The sequence below is a fragment of the Polypterus senegalus genome, chromosome 6 (assembly GCF_016835505.1).
Source record: "Polypterus senegalus isolate Bchr_013 chromosome 6, ASM1683550v1, whole genome shotgun sequence".
Lineage (NCBI taxonomy): Eukaryota > Metazoa > Chordata > Cladistia > Polypteriformes > Polypteridae > Polypterus > Polypterus senegalus.
The window spans coordinates 180,736,284-180,760,151 of NC_053159.1; the positions used below are offsets into that span (position 1 = coordinate 180,736,284).

At 40.9% G+C, this 23,868-nt stretch overlaps 1 protein-coding gene across 1 annotated transcript in view; it reads right to left on the minus strand.

The window, feature by feature from the left end:
- The window catches only part of LOC120531863 (acetylcholine receptor subunit alpha-like), a 75,134-nt gene that overhangs the window by 21,336 nt on the left and 29,930 nt on the right, over nucleotides 1-23,868 (minus strand). Inside the window, exons 2-7 of the mRNA XM_039757673.1 lie at nucleotides 13,753-13,895; nucleotides 11,758-11,802; nucleotides 7,528-7,637; nucleotides 7,223-7,418; nucleotides 2,746-2,983; nucleotides 16-239 (exon numbers count right to left, since the gene is read on the minus strand). Coding sequence (XP_039613607.1) covers nucleotides 16-239; nucleotides 2,746-2,983; nucleotides 7,223-7,418; nucleotides 7,528-7,637; nucleotides 11,758-11,802; nucleotides 13,753-13,895 — 956 coding nt within the window. The remainder of the gene's footprint in view (nucleotides 1-15; nucleotides 240-2,745; nucleotides 2,984-7,222; nucleotides 7,419-7,527; nucleotides 7,638-11,757; nucleotides 11,803-13,752; nucleotides 13,896-23,868) is intronic.

Below are 23,868 nucleotides of genomic sequence, written 5' to 3' on the forward strand. Positions count from 1 at the left end.
CATAGCTGAACTCACCTTGCGCACCCAATGGGGCATGGTATGTGTGCTGGGAGAGCGATGGTGGGTGTTAATCACGATCACTGTAATGATAATGGATGTGATGACAAATACCATGGTGAAGAGCATATATTTGCCAATTAGGGGCACGGCGCTGGATGTGGAGGGGATGAGCTCCACAATAACCAAGAGGAATACAGTCAGGGACAGCAAGACAGAGATGCTCAGAGTCATCTTCTCACCTACAGGAACAAGAAGAGAGGCTCATTATCAGTCTGCCCGCCACAAAGAGCCACAAAGGTAACTAAGCATTTTTCTAATGAGCTTTATTAAGAAAAGAAATGGATTTATTTTTGTGGGAGGTGACTAGTGATGGCTATTGCAGAGTTTGTATTTTGAAGGAGTTCATTTATCAGTAACTTCAGTTAGTCTTCATGTAACTGCCAACAGTTTTTTTCTTTTTTACCTTAGCAGGTGCTAATCTCTCTATATATAAAATCCAACATCTGTTTATATGTCTGTCCGCTTTTCATGAGAGAACTACTTAAAGGATTTAGATCGGGTTTTTATCAATAATTTGCTTGAACATTCCAGTTCGCTTGCAGCAGCGATTAATAAGTACGATCTGAAGAAAGGTGGACGGGCCATGGGGAGGGGGAGGCAGGACGTCAGGAGTAGGGAGCCAGGCTGGGCCCTCCTCACTCACATGCCAGCGTCCACTTGAGTTGGGTCTGTATGTCTGTCCACCTTTCACGAGAGAACAATTTAACGGATTTAGATCGGGTTTTTATCTATAATTTGCTTGAACATTCCGGTTGACTTTGTGACTTCTCTCATCATCCTACGTATCAGAGTTCTCTTACAGCAGCAATTAATAAGTGTGAATCGAAGAAAGAGGGAGGCGGGCTGAGGGCAGGTGGAGGCGGGACCTCAGGAGTAGGGAGCCGGGCTGGGCTCTCCTTACTCACACGCTAGCCTCCACTTGAGTCAGGTCTGTATGTCTGTCTGCTTTTCACGAGAGAAATATTTAACAGATTTAGATCGGGTTTTTTTCTATAATTTGCTTGAACATTCTGGTTGATTTTGCGATTTCTCTCATCACGCTAAGTATCAGAGTTCTCTTGCAGCAGCGATTTACAAGTGCAAAGCGAAGAGAGAGGCTGCAGGCCGAGGGAAGGAGGAGGCATAAAATTAATCGTTTTGACTTCAGATTTGGTCAGAGATTATTCCTCTTTCCTGTTATCACTGATACATTCACTGTACCACATAAAAATTGTTTGCTGTATCAACACAAGCTCAGGCAATTGCTATAAGCAGCCCAGATATCAGAGAGGTACGTACTCTTTAATGTTGTCATTTTTTTAATTTGCACCAAACTTCATCTTATTAATGAAGGAAACCAGATGTTATACGGTGCATTCATGCATTTTCTAATCTTATTATTCCATTATAGAGTCACAGGGAACCAGGATTTATAGTGGCAGCATCAGATGAAATACAGGAACTGATGCCAGGTGTGATACAATTCCACTGTTGGCTGCACTCACACAAACACACCCACACTCACTCTCAAAGTAGAATGGCCAGCCAGCCCAATGTTCAGGTTTTTACCAAGTGGGAGAAAACTGGATCATTTTTGGGGGACAAACAGAAAAAGAGGAACAAGCAAACTCCAAAGAGATTCAAGCGTAGGTCGTTGGAACTTGGTGGTAACTAAGCTAAACTTTGTGTATACTTATGATATTAAATGCCAGAGAATCCTTTCAAAGCATTAAAAAAATTATTTGAAGAAATATGCCAAATACAGTCGACCCTTGATATACCACCGGCCTGACATGCAAACAATTTGCTTCACGACCAAAATTTTTGTTTTGAATTACGACCAACATCTTGCGTTACGACCCGAATGCGGTCACGTGTATCCGCTTATGTGATTGTAAACAAACAGCCGAGAGCGTTCGTAAGCGTCAGATGGAGCCCAGATACACGTGTTTTTGGACGTAATTTCGGTCACTGCAGTGATTTATATAATTTATTTTGATAATTGCTAAGGAAGAAAGAGAAGGCGACGAAGGTAAAGAAAGCAATCGCAATCGAAACGAAGAAGGAAATTGTGTGGAAATATGAGAGTGGTGTTCGTGTGACTGATCTCACTAATATGTACAGCATGTCGAAATTTCACCATCTCGACAATTTTACAAAGAAAAGATTTGTATAAGGAAGCTCCTTCCGAACAATAACCACCTTCCATTTCATTCTCCTCCTCCTCCCTTGCTGCAAGCCAAAGATGTCAACTTGAATGGTGAGTACAGTGTGAAATTGTTGTTTCTGGTAGGCTAGGCACTTTTTATAACTTTTTGGTTAGTACATTAGAAAAATTATTGTTTTTTTTTGGTAAATTATACACATTATACATCCCCTTTTTATTATGAAAAGGTTAAGTAAGTGTTGCTGTGGGAGGTTCGGAATGCATTATGGGTATTTCCATTATTTCTTATGGGAAAAATAGTCTTGACTTACAACCAACTTGAGTTACAACCAGCCCTCGCGAACAAATTGAGTTTGTAAGTCAAGGGTCCACTGTAATGGAAAAAGAGGATTTTTAAAGATGGATGAACAGAATGGCTTCCAGCAAAAACAAGTGACATTTACTGTTTCTGCACCAAGTAGTGCCTACGTAATATGTTAAAAATAAGCACATTAATATAATAGACCAAAAAAAAATCAAATCCAACTCAACCTACACACCTGAGTCAGTAGGAAGGTAAAACACCAGTCCAGTCAAGAAGGAAAAAAGCAGACAGGGAATAATGACGTTAACAATGAAGTAGAGAGGTAGGCGCAGCATGAGGAAGTGGTAGGTGATGTCCAGATATGGCGTGTCAGGGCAGCAGGAGTAATTGACCCAGTGCTTCCAGCCGCGATAGTCTTTCATAACCCACTCTCCGCTTTCCATGAAGTTGCTTAAGTCTGGACGGTCGTTTTCCTGATAAAATTAAAATGTGCAAAATAAAATAACAGTATATTTTGATTCAATTCACAGTTAAATAAATAACCTAGTGTGACCTGCAAAAAAACCTGGCGGCCTTTCAAAACACAGTTTTCTTCCCATTTTATCACCGCAGATCAGTTTAAATATCTAGGGGTAAACATTACAAGTAGACATAAAGTTCTCTATCAACAAAATTTCGCTGTCTGTATGGAAAGATTTAAGCAAGACTTGCATAGATGGTCAACCCTTCATCTCACTTTAGCTGGAAGAATTAACATTGTTAAGATGAATATCCTTCCTATGCTTTTATTTTTATTTCAAAACATTCCAATATACATAAATAAATCATTTTTTAAGAAATTAGATTCAACCATAACCTAATTTATTTGGAATTCAAAACATCCACGTATCCACAGAGCAACCCTACAAAGACCTAAGGCAGAAGGTGGCATGGCTCTACCTAACTTTCAGTTTTATTACTAAGCAGCAAATAAACAAGCTATAAAAACCTGTACAATGACAAAAATAGGCAAACACACATAGGCTTGGTCTGCAATAGAAAAAAAATCCAGCAGTACGTCTTTATATTCCTTGCTTTGTAGCCCAATAAAGGCGAGTTATCTCCAATATACTAACAACCCAATTGTGCTTCACTCACTCAGAATATGGAACCAATGTCGGAAATATTTTATGACAAAGAAGCTTTTAACTGTGGCACCTCTGCACGAGAACCACCTTTTTCCACCCTCTCAAACATATGCAGTTTTTAATGTCTGGAAAACATTTGAGATTAAATCACTTAGATGTGTGTAAATAGACAACGTTTTTGCATCCTATGAACAATTACACTCCAAATTTAACTTTCCAACAACACATTTCTTTCACTATCTTCAAATCAGAAACTTTGTTAAACAGAACCTACCTCTGTGCCGGAAAAAATATTTATCAGTCTTGAGGATTCAGACAGCACTTCTGTAATATATAAAACTATTTTACAGTCCCTCCCTTTCAAAGATCCAAGAGTGCAGTGGGAAAAAGATCTCTCACTCAATCTTTCAGAAAAGGAGTGAAAGGTAGCAATGCAGAGGATTCACTCGAGCTCCATATGCGCAAACCATAGAATTATTCAACTTAAAATTATATATCGAGCACATCTGTCTCGTTTAAAATTGTCCAAAATGTTTCCAGGGCAAGATCCAACCTGCAAACGCTGCAATCGAGTTCCAGCCTCATTGGGTCTCATGTTTTGGGCCTGCACCAAATTAACATCATTTTGGACCAAAATCTTTAAATGCCTTTTAGACAGCCTTGGTTTCACAATTCCTCCTGATCCATTAACAGCTTTGTTTGGTGGGCTCATAGAGGGGCTTAAAGAGGAGAAGGACAAACAAACTGTAATCGCCTTTACTACACTATTAGCACGTACACTTATCTCGCTCAACTGGAAGAATCCTAACTCTGCTATTCTAAACCAATGGGTAACTGATGTGTTATACGATTTGAAACTGGAAAAACTCAAATTCTCACTTAGAGGATCTGTGCAGAACATTTTCAAAACCTGGCAGGATCTGATCAATAACATTTTAGAATAAGCTTTTATATTACTGAGGAAGCAGATTCTCTCCCCTTTTCTCCCTTTTTATTTATCATTATTCACTTATTAATTCATATACTTACTTATTTTTCTAGCTTTAAGTTTTACTTTGCTGGCTTAGCTTTCTTTCTCCGGGGTGGGGGTTGATTTGTTTTTTGATCTTATGTTTGTAGAAATTGATTTATTTGTATGGAATGTTGTGTGATTTTAATAAAATCAATAAAAGCAAATTAAAAAAACAGTTTTCTTTAGTGCCTTATTAATAGTTAAGAGTGAGTGTTATTAGAATTGCTGGGATATTTGATTTGGTGTCCCCCTACATATGAATAACAACAATAATGGTTTAAAATAAATCAAAGGACTATTCACATTTTCAATTACAGATATGGTGCCTCCCCAAATATTTGAATTAACAATACTATAGCAATGCATTGAAATATTTGATTACATTCGTGCATCTCTGCTGCTAACATCCTGAATGAGTAGAAAGGCATTAAAATGTGCAACAAAATGCAAAAAATAAACCTAATAACTAATTATTAACTAGACATGAAAGGCACTATATAATAGATAGCTAGCTAGCTAGATAATTTTATTGATGCCAAAGGAGAGTTCAATATGCAATAATCAATTAATCAATAGAAAACAGAGGACTTGAAAAGCTGGCCAGAGGAAATATTAAATGCTTTTTTAAATAATTAGTTGAAGGTGTACATGGAGTTGGCCTGCAGACCAAACTAAACTTTCACCAACAAAACCCACCATTGGGAGCAACTATGAATACCTGTCCTTCCTCGTGGCACTTCACTAATAATGCACAGATATTGTCACTAAATAAAAGTTCACCAAAGGGAAGAATTTTGCAATGAAGGACAGCCTGTGGTGGTCTGCTGCAGAATTCTTTGTTTTCTAGTGTGTGGGGCCTCCCGTGAGATGTTCTCAATTTGAAGAAGGATGCATGACAAACAAACGACAAGCCTGCACATCTTCATCTTAAACCTGTTTGTTGTGATATGAGATTTTGCATATAAGTCGATAAATATTTTGTATGCCTTTATTTGTAATTTAGGAAAAACTAAGTCAAGAAAGTTAATTTTACGAGTTGGGGGAAGTGCTTGAAACAAATGCTTCTCTGCTGGAGTCTCTCTCTTATCCCCCACACAAAATCAGTTGCCTAACTGCCAAGCTTTACCTCAACAAATGGTTTTGGAGGATGGCAGGCGTGAAGGTATTCTGTGCCCCATTATTCCAAAGTATGGCTGTTTGGAATTGGCTTGTATCAGAAGCCTTTAAGTATCACGACACCGTATTGGCTGTAGGGGTTGAACAGAACATCTATAAAATTTGCTTGGTTAAGCTCACTCTCTTTTCTACTAATATCTGATGAAGAAGCATCTCACACCATGAACTGACAAGAACAACACAATGAAGAGCTCAGCTTGGCAGCCATATTAAAACAGGCATGCGGCCTGTTCTGAAGAAAGCTGACCACAAATGATGCCTTAACTGGACATTTTTAATTAACTAACAAGTCTGTGTGCCGCCTGAAACTACACATCACCATTTAATCAGGTTGTATGGTTGGAATAATCAAATGTACTTTGCACATTGTTATTATTTATGAATATTATCAATAATACATTATTTAAATTGTAACTTAACTCCTGTTTGTCTTTTAATAAACCTAATTGCCTGAGGTTATAGATGTAGGAGGGAAGGTGGGAGAAGTTATCTATATATATAATTCACTGAGGGCACGCAAGACAGTGAGCGCAAGCAAAACAGAGCCCCGCCCGCCAACTCTAAGACCATGGGATACGCTCGACAGAGCCCCGCCCGCCAACTGTAACCGTCCTCCCGAGTCCAGCGTCGCTCTCGAGGCATGCAACAACTCACCAAACACAGCCTCAGTCGCTGCCTGTGCAAAAGTCCACATGCACCTCTGAGCCACGTTGACTTTACACCGCACGCAAGACAGAGAGCCCCAATTGCCAACTCACAGAGCCCTGCCCACCAACTCTGAGACCATGGGATATGCACGCATTTAGTGTATAAATGGATATAAATAATTGCATGTAAACAATTCGCCTAAAATCTGTTGTATGTAAACAATATTGTTTAAAACGTTATTGTTTTTTCATCAGAAAACCCGGTTTCCACGTCTACCTGTATTAGTTTAAATGGCACTTTTACCACTCACAATAGGGCGGACGCACTGACTTATCGTGTCGACTGGGCAACACAGTGAATGCGGCGTCTATCTATATATGTCTATGTTTTCCGTAGCCTGCTGCAGGAAGATACTCTCTCGACCATTGGCATTGGTTTCGCTCCTTGCTATTTTCGTTATACTGCGATGGTGGTTTCTTAAGCCTTTGTTATACTGAATTCCTTTCTCACTGTTTTCCGTTCTTATTCTTACACCGCCGTATGCTACGGCGGGGCTTCGCTAGTATACTATAATACCTTATAAGCAGTATTAAGTCTGTGAGATTTGAGACGTTCTGACAGAGGCTACATATTAATAATACAATAGAGGAAAGTAGAGCAATATATATTACTCTACCAAGACAAAACACTGTTGAATTACTGAGCTATAAGGACATACAGACAAGTGATTAGTCCCCACATTTCCTTACCAGGTTAATAACGACACAATTGCCATCATACGTCCAGGTACCCAGCTTCATGCTGCAATTCTGCAGGTCAAATGGGAAGTGCGTCACGATAATCTCACAGTAGCTTTTAAAAATAGCAGGAGGGGTCCAGGTGATCTTCCCACTGTGTTCCAGAAGTACTTTGGTTTCATGCACAATGGCAAAGTCACCGTCAGCACTGCAAAACAGTATTTAAACAGGATTTAAATGAGGACTTGTATAAGAAAATGACCATATGGCTCGCCTGTTTGCAGTAGTTGTTCAGCTGCACATTCATTTTCACCTACTTGTTGTAGAGGACGAGATCTGGGCGCCAAATATTGGTTGAAGGGATCCTGATCTTTTTTATCCCCCCATACTCATCTGGATTCCACTTTAAATTGACATCAACCCATTGCTGGAGAAAGAAAGATTATTACAGCAAACATGATGGTGGAGACAGAAGTTGATAGATCAATAAGAATCAATGATATTCTTAGTAAGCATGGTCTCGGGAACATTGACTGTTTACTTATTCATACCAGTTGCAGCTGCTAGGACAACTGACTTATTAGGTCATAAATCCACAGTTTATTATGAATACATTATGTAACTATACTTGACCTTATGCAAAATTAATTTTACTTTGTAGTTAAATATCTTACCTGATGTGTTAGCCAAGCTTAAATGTCTATCGAGGCACTACATGGTCCATGCCATACAATGGTACATGGAGGTGTTGGATTTTTAAATATACACAGTGCAGTTCAGATTGGGTAGGTGTAAGTGCATGTCATATAAGGGGTGTGCTGTGGGGAAACTGGCTGATTGCTAAGCTCTCAACTTTGCATTAAAACTCCACGGGTCATTAAGCAAGGCACCTGCACCCCCGAGTTCATTAGGAGTCTAGGTAGGACAGAGAGGAGGGAAGAAAGGAAGGGAAAAAAAAGAGAGCTGGAAGAAACTGAAGTGTGAAAGATTGGAATCGACAAAGAGTGCAACTGGGAGTGTGAGATGGTGTGGTTGATAGGAGGCAAGGCAGTTGACAGGATGCTCCATGATGAGCAAAAAGAAAGGCAGTCCATGAGCGAGTCGCTCCTGCTGAGCACTAAAGTAGCAGGACCAGCAAAAGGCTTTGCAGATCATTGTAAGGATGTTAAGAGATGTGGTGGGACAATGGATACAAGCTTTGTGTATCCCGGTGATAACCAGCTGAGGTGGCTGGGCCAAAAGCCGTTTAATGGATGACTGCACTTGCCGGTGCCCCAGCCTCACTGCGGAGAGGACAAAAGAGAGATGCAGTGAAGCACATGAGAGACGAGGAGGAAAGAACCCGATTTTACTTCTGTGTTATCGACTTCATTATTAATCTATTTATTTAGATTATTTATTAGATAGAGTTTAACTCCCAATGAGCACTTGCTTTTATTGAATATTTATTGGATTCTTTATTTATTGAAAAATGGATTGCACTGCACTTATTTAATGGACACTGCCTGTTTAATTTGGAATAAAATATACTAAGCAATTTTTTACACCATCCTTTCTTGTTTTGTTGCACTAGTCCATCTCAGTTTCATGGCTATAAAATTACAGGAAACAGGAAGATGACCATGGCTGCAGGTCTGGGGCATCATACTGGAATACCAATTTTGTTCTCTGCAGCGGGCACAGTATAGCACTAAAAAAATGTTCTATAAACACAATATTCGTGTAAAGGTCATAAAAATAACTGGCAGTTTTGAGTGACATACAGTAGCTCAAAAAATTAGGATGTAGTCCAACGAAATGCATATGCAGGCCATTACCCCTGAGAAATATAAGTCATATTATAAGTAGAAACATAATACTCCACCTACCCACTAGGTATGTTCTGGACTTCTAAGATTATTAAAGCTTTGACTCTGCCTCTGCTCCCTATAAAGCACCTAACATTGGAGGTCTAGTTTAATGAACATTTGTCTTTCTATACAATATGCTACCGTGGCTGTCCATTTGTCTGTACAGGATTTTAAATCACCTGTAGCTCACAAACCGTTTGACTTATTGACCTGACTTTTGGTACACATATACTACGTGATGTCTGGTATCCGCTTTTGGGGTGATGATTAACCTCCAAGGTTATTCCTCTTTTTATTTTATGTTATTGTAGAATCAACTCTCAGCAGTGGCCAGCAGGGAGTACAGGCACGCTTCTTATCCCTACCACCTTCGCCGTTGCTTCCCCTACCTCTTCATATTTTAAATCATTCTTGAGGCAGATTGAAGACTTAAGTGAAAAATTAAAGAAAATGTATTAAGTAATTGCAACATTGGCTTGATCGGTTTTAACGCAAAAAGATACCGACGAAAGAAGAGAAGAAGCGGGCCGCAAGGGTGGAGAAAAGAATAGCCGCTCAGGAAGCACCAAGCATATCAACCTCTGAGAAAACGCATGGTAAAAGTACAGAGAAAGAGGATGAAAACTATAAGTGAAGTGTATTCACTGCACGTTATCATGCAGTGCGCCGTAACTGGTATATAAATAATGTCTTTTTATTCTATGAAAGATTACACTCCAAATTTAATCTCCCATCAACACAATTTTTCCACTATCTCCAAATTAGAAACTTTGCTAAACAAAATCTGCCCAGGTTTCCTCACCTTCCACCTATTTCCATTCTAGAAGGGATATTGACCAGTCTTGGGGACTCAACAGCATTTCTATAATATATAAAAACATTTTGAAGTCCCTTCTTTTTAAGGATCCCAGATTACAGTGGGAAATGGATCTCTTACTTCAGCAATGCACAGAATTCACTTGAGCTCCATATGGGCAAAATATTTATTCAACTTGAAATCTTTTATTGAGCACATCTCTTTCATATAAAATTGTCCAAAATGTTTCCAGGGCAAGATTCAACCTGCAAACGTTGCAATCGAGCTCCAGCCTCACCGGGGTCACATATTTTGGGCCTGCACCAAATTAACATCATTCTGGACCAAAATCTTTAAAAATGCCTCTCAGACAGCTTTGATGTTCCAATCCCTTCTAACCCATTAACAGCTGTTGTTTGGTGGGCTCACAGTGGGGCTTAAAGTGGAGAAGGACAAACAAACTGTAATGGCCTTTACTTCACTATTAGCATGTAGACTTATCTCGCTCAGCTGGAAAAATCCTAACTCACCTCTTTTAAGTCAGTGGGTAACTGATGTTATATGTTATTTGAAATTGGAAAAAAATCAAATTCTCACTTAGAGCACCTGTGCAAAACTTTTTTAAAACCTAGCCGGATCTAATCAATAACATTTTAAAATAAACATTTATATTAAATTGTAAATCACATATTAATCAGGTTACTAGGACAGCCTTTTTTCACTTAAGAAATATAACAAAAATTAGACCCCTTATAACTTTGCAAGGTGCTGAAAAATAAGTTCACACTTTTGTTTTCAGTCGACTAGATTACTGTAACGCACTCCTCTCAGGACCACCCAAAAAAGACATCAATCGGTTGCAACGAGTGCAGAATTAAGCTGCTAGAATCTTAAATAGGAAAAGAAAATCCAAGTACATCACACCAGTTTTCATGTCACTACATTGGTTGCCTGTGCCATTTAGAATTGACTTTAAAATCCTGCTAATGGTTTACAAAGCCTTCAATAATCTGCACCATCCTATATCTCCGAATTATTCTCACCTTACACTCCAAATCGTAACCTTAGATCTTCAAATGAGGGTCTCCTTAGAATTTCAAGAACTAAACTTAAAAGAAGTGGTGAGGCGGCCATCTGCTGTTATGCACCTCAAATCTGGAATAGCTGATCGATAGAAATTCACCAGGCTAATATGGTGAAGCACTTTAAAAAACTGCTAAGAACGCATCATTGTAACATGGCTTTCTCATAACGTCATTTTAGTTTAACCCTGATATTCTATATATGCACTGAATTATTTTTTTCGTAGCTCCATGTACTAACCCCTACTCTCTCTCTTCTGTTCTTTTTCTGGTTTTCTGTGGTGGCGATCTGTGCCACTACCACCTAATCAGGGCACCAAGTAGTCCCTACATTGATGGATTGAAGGCTAGAGGTCCACATCAAAGTAATCCATGTGAAGCCTGAAAACCATGAAGACTGATTGAGATCACTGATGTTAGGTTGAATGCCTAGTGGAGGGCTGGGTGGTCTCGTAGCCTCAGAACTCCTGCAGATTTTGTTTTTTTTTTCTTGTTTTTTTCTGTCCTCCCTGGTCATCGGACCTTATTTTATTCATTGTTACTTAGTATTCCCTAATCTTATTTTTTTTTCTTTCTTCATCTTGTAAAGCACTTCGAGTTAACATTATTTGTATGAAAATGTGCTATAGAAATAAATGTTGTTGGTGTAAAAGACTCCTTTCTCTCTTTACTACTCTCAACAGTGTGGCTGTTGGCCTTCCTCTCTTTCTCAAGATTTGAATTTAGTTTTGTTAAGTATGACTTGATTTCATGGAATGTTATATGCTTTTAATAAATTCAATAAAAGATAAAAACAAAATTAAGAAAAATGAACATTACCTGCTTCAGCCTCACGTTGGTCGTTACAATCTGATTCACTTCATCCTGTCAGAAGAGCATTTTGAAAGGTTGAATTACCTACACACTGAATATATGATTTCATGATCAAGTCCACATAAACTCATTTTTGGGTGTTGGGTGCAACACAGGAAATTTAGAGTCACCAATCAACCAAACCTGCACGTCTTTGCAGATGAGGAAGAACTTGAAGGAAAACCCACACAAACAGGGGGGGAAACTTAGACACTCCATTCAGACAGCAATGCAAGACTGGATTCATGAGGCAGCAGTGCTAAGCACCAAGCTACTGTGCTGCCCAATTAGCATTATGGAAAAAAATGTCAGGACCTCACAAAGGATACAGTGCATCCGGAAAGTATTCACAGCTCATCACTTTTTCCACCTTTTGTTATGTTACAGCCTTATTCCAAAATGGATTAAATTCATTTTTTTCCTCAGAATTCTACACACAACACCCAATAATGACAACGTGAAAAAAGTTTACTTGAGGTTTTTGTAAATTTATTAAAAATAAAAAAACCTGAGAAAGCACATGTCCATAAGTATTCACAGCCTTTGCCATGAAGCTCTAAATTGAGCTCAGGTGCATCCTGTTTCCCCTGATCATCCTTGAGATGTTTAATTGGAGTCCACCTGTGGTAAAGTCAGTTGATGTGACATGATTTGGAAAGGCACACACCTGTCTATAGAAGGTCCCACAGTTGACAGTTCATGTCAGAGCACAAACCAAGCATGAAGTCAAAGGAATTGTCTGTAGACCTCCAAGACAGGATTGTCTTGAGGCACAAATCAGGGGAAGGTTACAGAAACATTTCTGCTGCTTTGAAGGTCCCAATGAGCACAGTGGCCTCCATCATCCATAAGTGGAAGAAGTTCAAAACAACCAGGACTCTTCCTAGAGCTGCCCGGCCATCTAAACTGAGCGATTGAGGGAGAAGGGCCTTAGTCAGGGAGGTGACCAAGAACCCGATGGTCACTCTGTCAGAGCTCCAGAGGTCCTCTGTGGAGAGAGGAGAACCTTCCAGAAGGACAACCATCTCTGCAGCAATCCACCAATCAGGCCTGCATGGTAGAGTGGCCAGACAGAAGGCACTCCTTAGTAAAAGGCACATGGCAGCCTTCCTGGAGTTTGCCAAAAGACACCTGAAGGACTCTCAGACCATGAGAAACAAAATTCTCTGGTCTGATGAGACAAAGATTGCACTCTTTGGTGTGAATGCCTGGCATCACGTTTGGAGGAAACCAGGCACCGCTCATCCCCAGGCCAATACCATCCCTACAGTGAAACATGGTGGTAACAGCATCATGCTGTGGGGATGTTTTTCAGCGGCAGGAACTGGGAGACTAGTCAGGATAAAGGGAAAGATGACTGCAGCAATGTACCAGAGACATCCTGGATGAAAACCTGCTCCAGAGCGCTCTTGACCTCAGACTGGGGCGACGGTTCATCTTTCAGCAGGACAACAACCCTAAGCACAAGATATCAAAGGAGTGGCTTCAGGACAACTCTGTGAATGTCCTTGAGTGGCCCAACCAGAGCCCAGACTTGAATCTGATTGAACATCTCTGGAGAGATCTTAAAATGGCTGTGCACCGACGCTTCCCATCCAACCTGATGGAGCTTGAGAGGTGCTGCAAAGAGGAATGGGCAAAACTGGCCAAGGATAGGTGTGCCAAGCTTGTGGCATCATATTCAAAAAGACTTGAGGCTGTAATTGCTGCCAAAGGTGCATCGACAAAGTATTGAGCAAAGGCTGTGAATATTTATGTACATGGGATTTCTCAAGTTTTTTTATTTTTAATAAATTTGCAAAAACTTCAAGTAAACTTTTTTCACGTTGTCATTATTGGGTGTTGTGTGTAGAATTCTGAGGGTAAAAATGAATTTAATCCATTTTGGAATAAGGCTGTATCATAACAAAATGTGGAAAAAGTGATGCGCTGTGAATACTTTCCGGATGCACTGTAACTTACCACGCTAATAAGCTGTATGAGCTGCAGGCCAACCGTTACCACGACTGCATGGCGGTGGTCTTCAACTGGCCGGACCACTTTGTTGTAGCCCTTGAACAGTTCCTTCACCAGTCGAGTCTCATGTTCTGAACACCAAGCCAAGCCTACAAAAGATGAAGCAAATACACGTAGTCAGTGTAGACCACTTGAGTGTCCTGATGGCACTCCCAAACTCATTAAGGTGACTTCTGGTGTTCAGGATAGTTCCCATTGGGGTCAGCTCCAAAATGAAACTGAATTTCTAGTGTCATCAAAAATGTCATTCCCTAATATTTCAGCATCCAGTCAAAGTTTATTTTATATTTCAAAGGAAATAAGCAAAAGATGTACATCTTACAAACAAGAACTGAAGAGATTTTCAAGTGATCCATGATCAGATCCGACTCTCATTTCCTTTGTGGCATCTTTAATTAAAGTGTCTTCCTGATGTTAAGCACATGGACGTCGATGGGAGTGAACGAGCGGCTCATGTTTACGACACTCTGTCACTTGTTGTGATTTATGCCTAAGGCCTAAAAAAAGCAACGCCAAAATGGGAGAGGGGAAACCGTCAAAACCCCGACCAAAATAAACAACCACTAGACCCTGGACATGCTGGAGCACCACGACTGCTGTCTTGCTCAACCCTGGGACTTTGAATTGTGTCCCTCCAGACTTTAGCACACTTCAGCACACCCCAACAGCACCTGGGGAAGAGAATGGCCTGAGCACGGACAGTACCTCAGCTGACCGATGGGAGACTTTGTGAGCATCTTAATGGCTGCAACTACATTCATTCTGATTCATTTCAATTGCCTTTTCCTGACAGAGCCTGATGTTAGCGATGTTAGGAATTATTAAGCCTAAGATTGAGCAACACCTTGCAAGGACAGGAGTTATTAGGAACACTCAGCATGGGCTCAGAAGAGGGAGGTCGTGTCTTACTAACTCTCTGGAATTCTATGATGAGGCAACAAAAGGATACAAACTGAGTGGAGCACATGATGTTATTTATCTTGACTTTCAGAAAGTATTTGATGAGGTGCCACATAAGAGGTAGGCATCAAACTAAAAAAACAGGGTGTGGTGTGTAGGTGGGGGCAGAATTGGCTCAGACACAGGAAGAAGAGGGTGATGGTGAGAGGAACCTCATCAGAACTGGCCGATGTTAAGAGTGGTGACCGGCAAAGGTCAGTGCTGGGCCTGCTGCTACTTTTAACAAATATAAATGATTTAGATAAGAATATAAGTAACAACTTGGTTAAGTTTGCTGATGATACCAAGATAAGTGGATTAGCAAATAATTTGGAATCCGTTATATCATCACAGAAGGACTTGGACAGCATACAGGCTTGGGCAGATGAAATTTAATGTTAGTAAATGCAAAATATTACATGTAAGAAATGAAAATGTGAGGCTTGAATACACAGAGGGAGGTCTGAAAATTGACCGTACACCTAATGAGAAGGATTTAGGAATCCGAGTGGACTCTAAGCTATCAACTTCCAGACAGTGTTCAGGAGCCATTAAGAAGGCTAACAGAATGTCAGGTTATATAGCGCCTTGTTGTGTGGAGTACAAGTCACAGGAGGTTCTGCTCAAGCTTTATAACACACTGGTGAGGCCTCATCTGGAGTCCTGTGTGCAGTTTGGGTCTCCAGGCTACAAAAAGGACAAAGCAGCACAAGAGAAGGTCCAGAGAAGAACGACTAGGCTGATTTAGGGCTACAGGGAATGAGTTATGAGGAAAGATTAAAAGAGCTGAGCCTTTACAGTTTAAACAAAAGAAGATGAAGAGGAAACCTGACTGAAGTGTTTAAAATCATGAAGGGAATTAGTCCAGTGGATCGAGACGGTGAATTTAAAATGAGTTCATCAAGAACACGGGGACACAATTGGAAACTTGTGAAGGGGAAATTTCGCACAAACGTTAGGAGGATTTTCTTTCACAAAGAACAATAGACACTTGGAATAAGAGACCAAGTAGTGTGGTAGACAGTAGGACTTCAGGGATTTTCAAAACTCAAGTTAGTGTTTTTTTGGAAGACATAAGTGGATAGGACTGGTGAGCTTTGTTGGGCTGAATGGCCTGTTCTCATCTAGAGTGTTCTAATGTTCATTGTACCCTGAATATTGATGATTTAATATAAACAAACTGCAAAAATATAATTTACTAGCCATGTGCGCCCAACTATGTTGCGCGTGTTAAAGTTGTCTGTGAAGGGCTCCCTGTTTAAACGCGGCTGCCAGTGGTGAACTGGGCCCTTCGTCGCACAGCATTATGATTTTTTATAAGGGAAACAAAATTACAAAAGAAAACCCTTGGATATTGATTCAATAGGAACGGCCTACTCGGAATCACTGTCCAAATAGTAATTATGTGGTGGTGTAGGAGCATTTCTGCTTCTGTCCGTTCACAGTCCGTCTCGTTTTCACGACGCTATCGTTTCCTCTCACGATGTCTTCTCAACCTTTTTCCAATCTCACAGGTTGCTTTGTGGCAATCCAAAGAGTAAGGCAATATATAGGCAATTATAAAAGGGGGACACATAGGTATCCAGGCTCTTTAAAGCATAAATAGGGATCACTTCACTGACATGTGAGCAAGCCACGGTACAACTGTGAGACGCGCAGCACTCACCGGCTACAACGTAACAATAATAATTTCCGGAACGAGCTGTTACATTGTTATTCATTTTACCCACTGTCTTTCTTTCATTCATATGTTACGTAGGCACGCACCTTTTATCTTCGGCAATCTCATTCTCTAACCAGGCCTCAGGAGCTAACCAGCGTAACACTGTCCACCACCCCTTTCGTTATTCCGGCACATTGTTGACATCCGTGAGTAACAACAACGTACTAAACTGGAAGGTGGTCTACGCATGTGTGGAATTCGCGGACAAACAAAGATCAAGATCTAAATGAAGATCTCTTTAGTTAATTTAAAGCACAACAATTTGTTTAGTTTGAATGTCTGTGTTTTGAGGTGTGACTGGCGTACTACAGTCTTCAGTAGTATAAGCCTGGAGGAGATTCTTAATGCAATGCCTATGTTTTAGCTGTCTCTCTACTGCCATCTAGTGCTGCTTCTCCTAATTCATTCGCGGACAAACAAAGATCAAGATCCAAATAAAGATTATATATAGAGATGTCACGATTGTTTTACTTTGTTATAAGTTTTATAGCAGTCACAAATTCCAATTTTAAGACTAGTTTTTTTCTTTGGAGTGGTTTTACTAATGTTAAAAATGAATTGCGTCTTTCCCTGGCACCATCTTGTTTGGTTACTGGTGTAATGTCTGCAAGCTGAGTGGGTCTTGAGACTAAACCAGTAGAAAATATCAAAACCAAAAAGAGGCCAATACAGTACCAGGAGATCATAAAGAGTGGGCATCAAGGTCAAAATGAGAGACCAAAATCATACTCAAAAAACAAACAGAGATTGTATAGTAAAACGAGTTTGAATGAGCAATTTGAAAAATGTTTTGAATCTGCAACTTGGATGAGGAAGTGAATTTCTGCAGAATCTTTAAAACTCGTCATGTGAGGCATCTTCCTGATTGATGTCAATTCGAAACAACACAGCACTACTCCCAAAAACAACATGGCAACCACCATGAAAACAAATGCTCAAAATGGTGGCTATATCCAAAAACTATAAACAAGAAAGTATTGATGATGTAGCCAAAATAAATAATAAGTACAAAATAATAATAAAACAATTATTTTATGAAACATTCTTCTTCTTTAGGGGTTGCCACAGCGGATCATCTTCTTCCATATCTTTCTGTCCTCTGCATCTTGCTCTGTCACACTCATCACCTGCATGTCCTCTCTCACCACATCCATAAACCTTCTCTTAGGCCTTCCTCTTTTCCTCTTCCCTGCCAGCTATCTTTAGTATCCTTCTCCCAATATACCCAGCATCTCTCCTCTGCACATGTCCATACCAACGCAATCTCGCCTCTCTGACTTTGTCTCCCAACCGTCCCAACCTGAGCTGACCCTCTAATGTCCTCATTTTTAATCCTGTCCATCCTCATCACACCCAATGCAAATCTCAACACCTTTAACTCTACCACCTCCAGCTCTGTCTCCTGCTTTCTGGTCAGTGCCACAGTCTCCAGCCCATATTACATAGCTGGTCTCACAACCGTCCTGTAGACCTTCCCTTTCACTCTTGCTGATACCTGTCTGTCACAAATCACTCCTGACACTCTTCTCCACTCATTCCACCCTGCCTGCACTCTTCTTCACCTCTCTTCCACAGTCCCCGTTACTCTGTACGGTTGATCCCAAGTATTTAAACTCATCCACCTTCGCCAACTCTACTCCCTTCATCCTCACCATTCCACTGACCTCCCTCTCATTTACACAGATGTATTCTGTCTTGGTGGTCCTACTGACCTTCATTGCTCTCCTCTCTAGAGCAGATCTCCACCTCTCCAGGGACTCCTCAACCTGCTCCCTACTATCTCTACAGATCACAATGTCATCAGCAAACATCACAGTCCACAGGGACTCCTGTCTAATCTCATCTGTCAACCTGTCCATCACCATTACAAATAAGAAAGGGCTCAGAGCCAATCCCTGATGTAATCCCACCTCCATCACTCCTACACCAGACCTCACCACTGTCACACTTTCCTTCGTACATATCCTGTACAACTCTTACGTACTTCTCTGCCACTCCCGACTTCCTCATACAATACCACAGCTCCTCTCGAGTCACCCTGTCGTTTGCTTTCTCCAGGTCCACAAAGACGCAATGCAACTCCTACTGTCCTTCTCTAAACTTCTCCATCAACACCCTTAGAGCAAACATCACATCTGTGGTGCTCTTTCTTGGAATGAAACCATCCTGCTGCTCACTAATCATCACCTCACTTCTTAACTGAACTTCCATTACTTTTTCCCATAACTTCTTGCTGTGGCTCATCAATTTTATCCCCCTATAGTTACTGCAGTCCTGCACATCCCATTTATTCTTAAACTAGCAGAATACCAAGCGCTTCGCAGCGAGAAGTAGTGTGTTAAAGAAGTTATGAAAAAGAAAAGGAAACATTTTAAAAATAACGTAACATGATTGTCAATGTAATTGTATTGTCACTGTTATGAGTGTTGCTGTCATCAAGGATTTGATTATCATTATTTCTTTCAATCAGGTTCGTATTTGGAGGATATGTTGTGTTCAAGTTACATTCCATGTTTGTTAACCGTTGTAAAGATAACAGGTTTCATTCATCGAAGTGTTCACTACCCAAATCGCTACTCGTGAATCTAAAATGTTTAACAGGCATTCCCGGTATTAACTTGTGGATTTTTCTGCGAGTATTTGGCGACAGCGTCACAAAGTTGTTTCCGTCTAGCTGCATCAGAAAATGTAAAACGACGTCTGACATGTCTCTTTTTTACTGTTTTCTCACAGCTTGGATTGCTGCTGTCATAATCGGTTTGAGTTTCATGGTTTGTTTCAATTACGTTAGTATTTGTAGGACTTGTGCTGAAGTGACATTCGGCATCAGTCAAGCGTTGTAAGCATACAACCGGCTTCATCAATATCTTTGCATCCAGCTTTTAAGAGTTTAAACATTCATAAACATCAAAGTGTCCACTACTGAAATCGTCACCTGTGAATCTAAGATGTTTAAGAGGCATTGACGGTTGTCGAAAGGTGTAAAATAGGCATGTCAAACTCACTACCATTGGTGGGCCGCTTCGACTGCCATGCGTGTGTCAGTGGGCAACACTGTAACAAATACTATTATACAAAGTTTCTGTAGCTTTTTTTCCAATACTGAAAACTTTAAAAAATGTAACACTTAAAGTTTAAAGAAAAGCAATTTATTTCCATACAATCTCCGTACAACAGCGTACAATTAGAGTCTTAGCCTCTTAGCTAGATCCTTATATAGGAGTCTTACAGTGTGAGATTTATTTCTTTTGTCCTCACACTTGACATCTCTTGTTAGTAACCAGTTTGTCAATATCGGGCTTGAAATTTTGTGCAGCTGCAACTTTTATGAGGGATGAAAGATGCTCGACAGTAAGTCTTGAGCGATGTGGGGTTTTGGTAGCTTTCATTAACAAAAACAATTGCTCACAAAGGTAAGTGCTTCCGAACATAGACAGTACTCTCGATGCCAACTTACGGATCTGCACATATGAGGGTGACAGGTAAGCATACAAGCCTGGCACACCAACTTCGTTGTATTTTGCCTTCAGAATAGAATCTGACTGCAGTTCAATCAATTCCATTTGGATATTCTCAGGCGCATTCTCAACGTTATAAAAGTATAGTGACGTAAACAGCGCAAAGTCCTGTTCGTGTGAACTGAAATCACGAAAATGCTCACTGAATTCATTACTCAGTAATTCAAGTTGGAAAGCAAATCCTCCAAAAATCTAATTTTACTTTACTTCAAAGTTTATATTGTAAAATAAGCCGATATGCAAAAAGCCCCCTGACCTACACTAATTACACAAACTCAGAATCACAAAAAAATATTAATAAGCAACTCACCAACTTCTCGTATCCACTTCAGATCTTCAGCTGTAGTCTGCACTAACTGTTCGTTACAATACTAGCACAAAATTACCTAAAACTAGAGCAAAAAAACATCCATCCTCTTCCGCTTATCCGAGATTGGGTTGCGGGAGCAACAGCTTGAGCAGAGATGCCCAGAATTCCCTCTCCCCAGCCACTTCTACTAGCTCTCCCGGGGGAATCCTGAGGCGTTCCCAGGGCAGCCGAGAAACATAGTTCCTCCAGTGTGTCCTGGGTCTTCCCCTCACCAGGGAGGCGTCCAGGAGGCCTCCTGATCCGATGCCTGAGCCACCTCATCTGAATCCTCTCGATGTGGAGGAGCAGTTCCTCTCAGATGACTGAGCTTCTCACCCTATCTTTAAGGGTGTAGCGACCCCACCTAAGTGATGGTCAACTCTCAGACTGATGATTTATGAATTTTATTATCGTTTCCGTGACCTTGTTCCATAAACAGACCGTAAGTGCTATAAAAGGCAAAGTACAAAATAAAAAGAATGTAAATAACTTAACATAAACATTCGTAACCTTTGTTTTACATATAACACAGAGAAATTAATACCTTGTTCACTTTTCAGCGAGGTGCTTGATTGTTAACCCCATATGTCACCATTTTCCTTTCCTATTCCCGGCAAAACTGCACAATTAATTATGCAAACTAAAGACACCAAATAACTTGTCAAAATAAAAGTCATGCAAACGCTGTGATTCAAGCCCTGCTGAAGCATCATGTGTCCTTTACAAAGGGAAAGCCCAGACACTCTGCGGAGGAAACTCATTTCAGCCGCTTGTATTCGCGATCTCATTCTTTCGGTCGCTTCCCACAGCTCATGACCATAGGTGAGGGTAGGAATGTAGATCGACCGGTAAATTGAGAGCTTTGCCTAATGGCTCAGCTCCGTTTTCACCACGAAAGACTGATGCAGAGCCCACATCACTGCGTACGCCGCACCGATCCGCCTGACCATCTCCTGCTCCATTACATGAAAATATCCAAGCTATTACTACTTGTGATGATCAGTTATGCCCAGTGGCCAATCTCAGCAGCCAAGCCAGTAGTGTAGCCCGTCAGGCTGCTGCAGCCTAGCACTTCAGTTGTGACATCGCGGCTAAATTAACTTTGGTCAAGGGGGGGCAGTGTCATGCCTAGGATATCAAGGAGCTGACACCGCAGCTGCAACTATACTAACAGATAACGTTTCCGGTACCGTAATGCCATGGGGAAATGCACTTTTGTCAGAAGGCGGAAGAAAGAAAAGTCAATAAGTAACGCCGAGGATGCAGAATGATTCAATTACAAACGATAGTAATCATTTTGTACAAGTTTAGTGCTAACTAGGATCTGTCATGCCCGCGGGCCGTGTGTTTGACATGCCTGGTGTAAAATGTTTGGCCATTTCGGTACACTTGAAAGCGACAACCGAACAATTCAGCGGCAGCCATCAACTCACATGCAGATCCATAGGTGAAGGGCTTAATCATTTCACTCTTCTAGTGCTCCTGTGTAGAATAATTATCTCCTGTACCGTCATCAGTCCACACCTTGAACCTATCCCAGTCATTCAATACATAAGACAGAATGTTCCTCCGGATATCAAGATTGAGCCTGATATGGCTGTGCAATATGTAACAAAGAGAATGGAAAAGATAGGTGCCATCTCTGGGCATGGAAACCACTCGGTAAGTGACAGTTCTTTGATCGATGGTGATCACCTCGATAGACATATCACCACCCAAATCGCTACTCGTGAATCTAAGATGTTTAACAGGCATTCCCGGTATTAACTTGTGGATTTGCCTACGAATATTTAGCAGCAGCGTCTCTATGAACTTGTGGAATTGCTTGTGAGTATTTAGCGACAGCGTCTTTATGAACTTGTGGATTAGCCCGCGAGTATTTAGTGACAGTGTGTCTATTAACTTATGGATTTTTCTGCAAGTATTTGGCCGCAGCGTCACAAAGTTGTTTCCGTCTAGCTGCATCAGAAAATGTACCATGACAGCTGACACGCCTCCTTTACACTGTTTTTTCACAGCTTGGATTGCTGCTGACGGACGGCCTTGTATAGGCAGGCAGCCAACAACGTGGGAGGCATGGGGATGGGGACGCAACTCCACCTCACTCGGTGACCAAGCTGCAGGCTATGGATGTATATATGTACGTAAGTAGGATTCAGTTATGACCGTTATGCGTAGAATTTTGAAATGAAACCTGCTTAACTTTTGTAAGTAATCTGTAAGGAATGAGCCTGCCAAATTTCAGCCTTCTACCTACATGGGAAGTTGGAGAATTAGTGATGAGTGAATGAGTGAGTCAGTCAGTGAGGGCTTTGCCTTTTATTTGTATAGATATCAGCACCAGTACATTTCTTCTCCACTCCTCAGGCATCCTCTCACTTTCCAAGATTCCATTAAACAATCTGGTTAAAAACTCCACTGCCATCTCTCCTAGACACCTCCATGCTTCCATAGGTATGTCATCTGGACCAACGACCTTTTCATTTTTCATCCTCTTCATAGCTGTCCTTACTTCCCAACCTCTTCTCTCGTTCTCTTCATTCATAAGCCTCTCTAAGTACTCTTTCCATCTGCTCAACACACTCTCCTCACTTGTGAGTATGTTTCTTTATCCTTTATCACCCTCACCTGCTGCACATCTTTTCCCAGCTTGGTCCCTTTTTCTAGCCCGCAGGTCCTTTTCCGCCTCCTTAGTGTTCAGCCTCTTACACAACTCATCATAAGTCTTTTCTTTAGCCTTCGCCACCTCTCTCTTCACCTTGCGCCTTATCTCCTTGTACTCTTGTCTACTTTCTGCATCTCTCTGACTATCCCACTTCTTCTTCGCCATCCTCTTCCTCTGTATACTCTCCTGTACTTCCTCATTTCACCACCAGGTTTCCTTTTCCTCCTTTCTCTTTCCAGATGTCACGCCAAGCACCCTTCTGGCTGTCACCCTTACTACATCTGCTGTAGTTTCCCAGCTGTCTGGTAACTCTTCACTGCCATCCAGTGCCTGTCTCGCCTCTCCTCACTAAACTCAACCTTGCAGTCTTCCTTTTTCAACTTTCCACACTTGATCCTTGGCTCTGCACTCACTCTCTTCCTCCTCTTGATGTCCAACATCATCCTACAGACCACCATCCTATGCTGCTTAACTACACTTTCCCCTGCCACCACTTTGCAGTCTTCAATCTCCTTCAGATCAACTCTTCTGCATAGGATATAATCTACTTGTGTGCATCATCCTCCACTCTTGTACGTAACCCTATGTTCCTCCCTCTTCTTCAAATAACGTATTCACCACAGCCATATCCATCCTTTTGGCAAAATCCACTATCCTCTGGCCTTCTTCATTCATCTCCTTGACACCATAGCTACCCATCACCTCCTCGTCTCCACTGTTCCCTTCACCAACATGCCCATTGAAATCCACTCCAATCACTACTTTCAACAACAACAGCAACATTTATATAGCACATTTTCATACAAAAAATATAGCTCAAAGTGCTTTACAAAATGAAGAATAGAAAAATAAAAGACACAATAAAAAA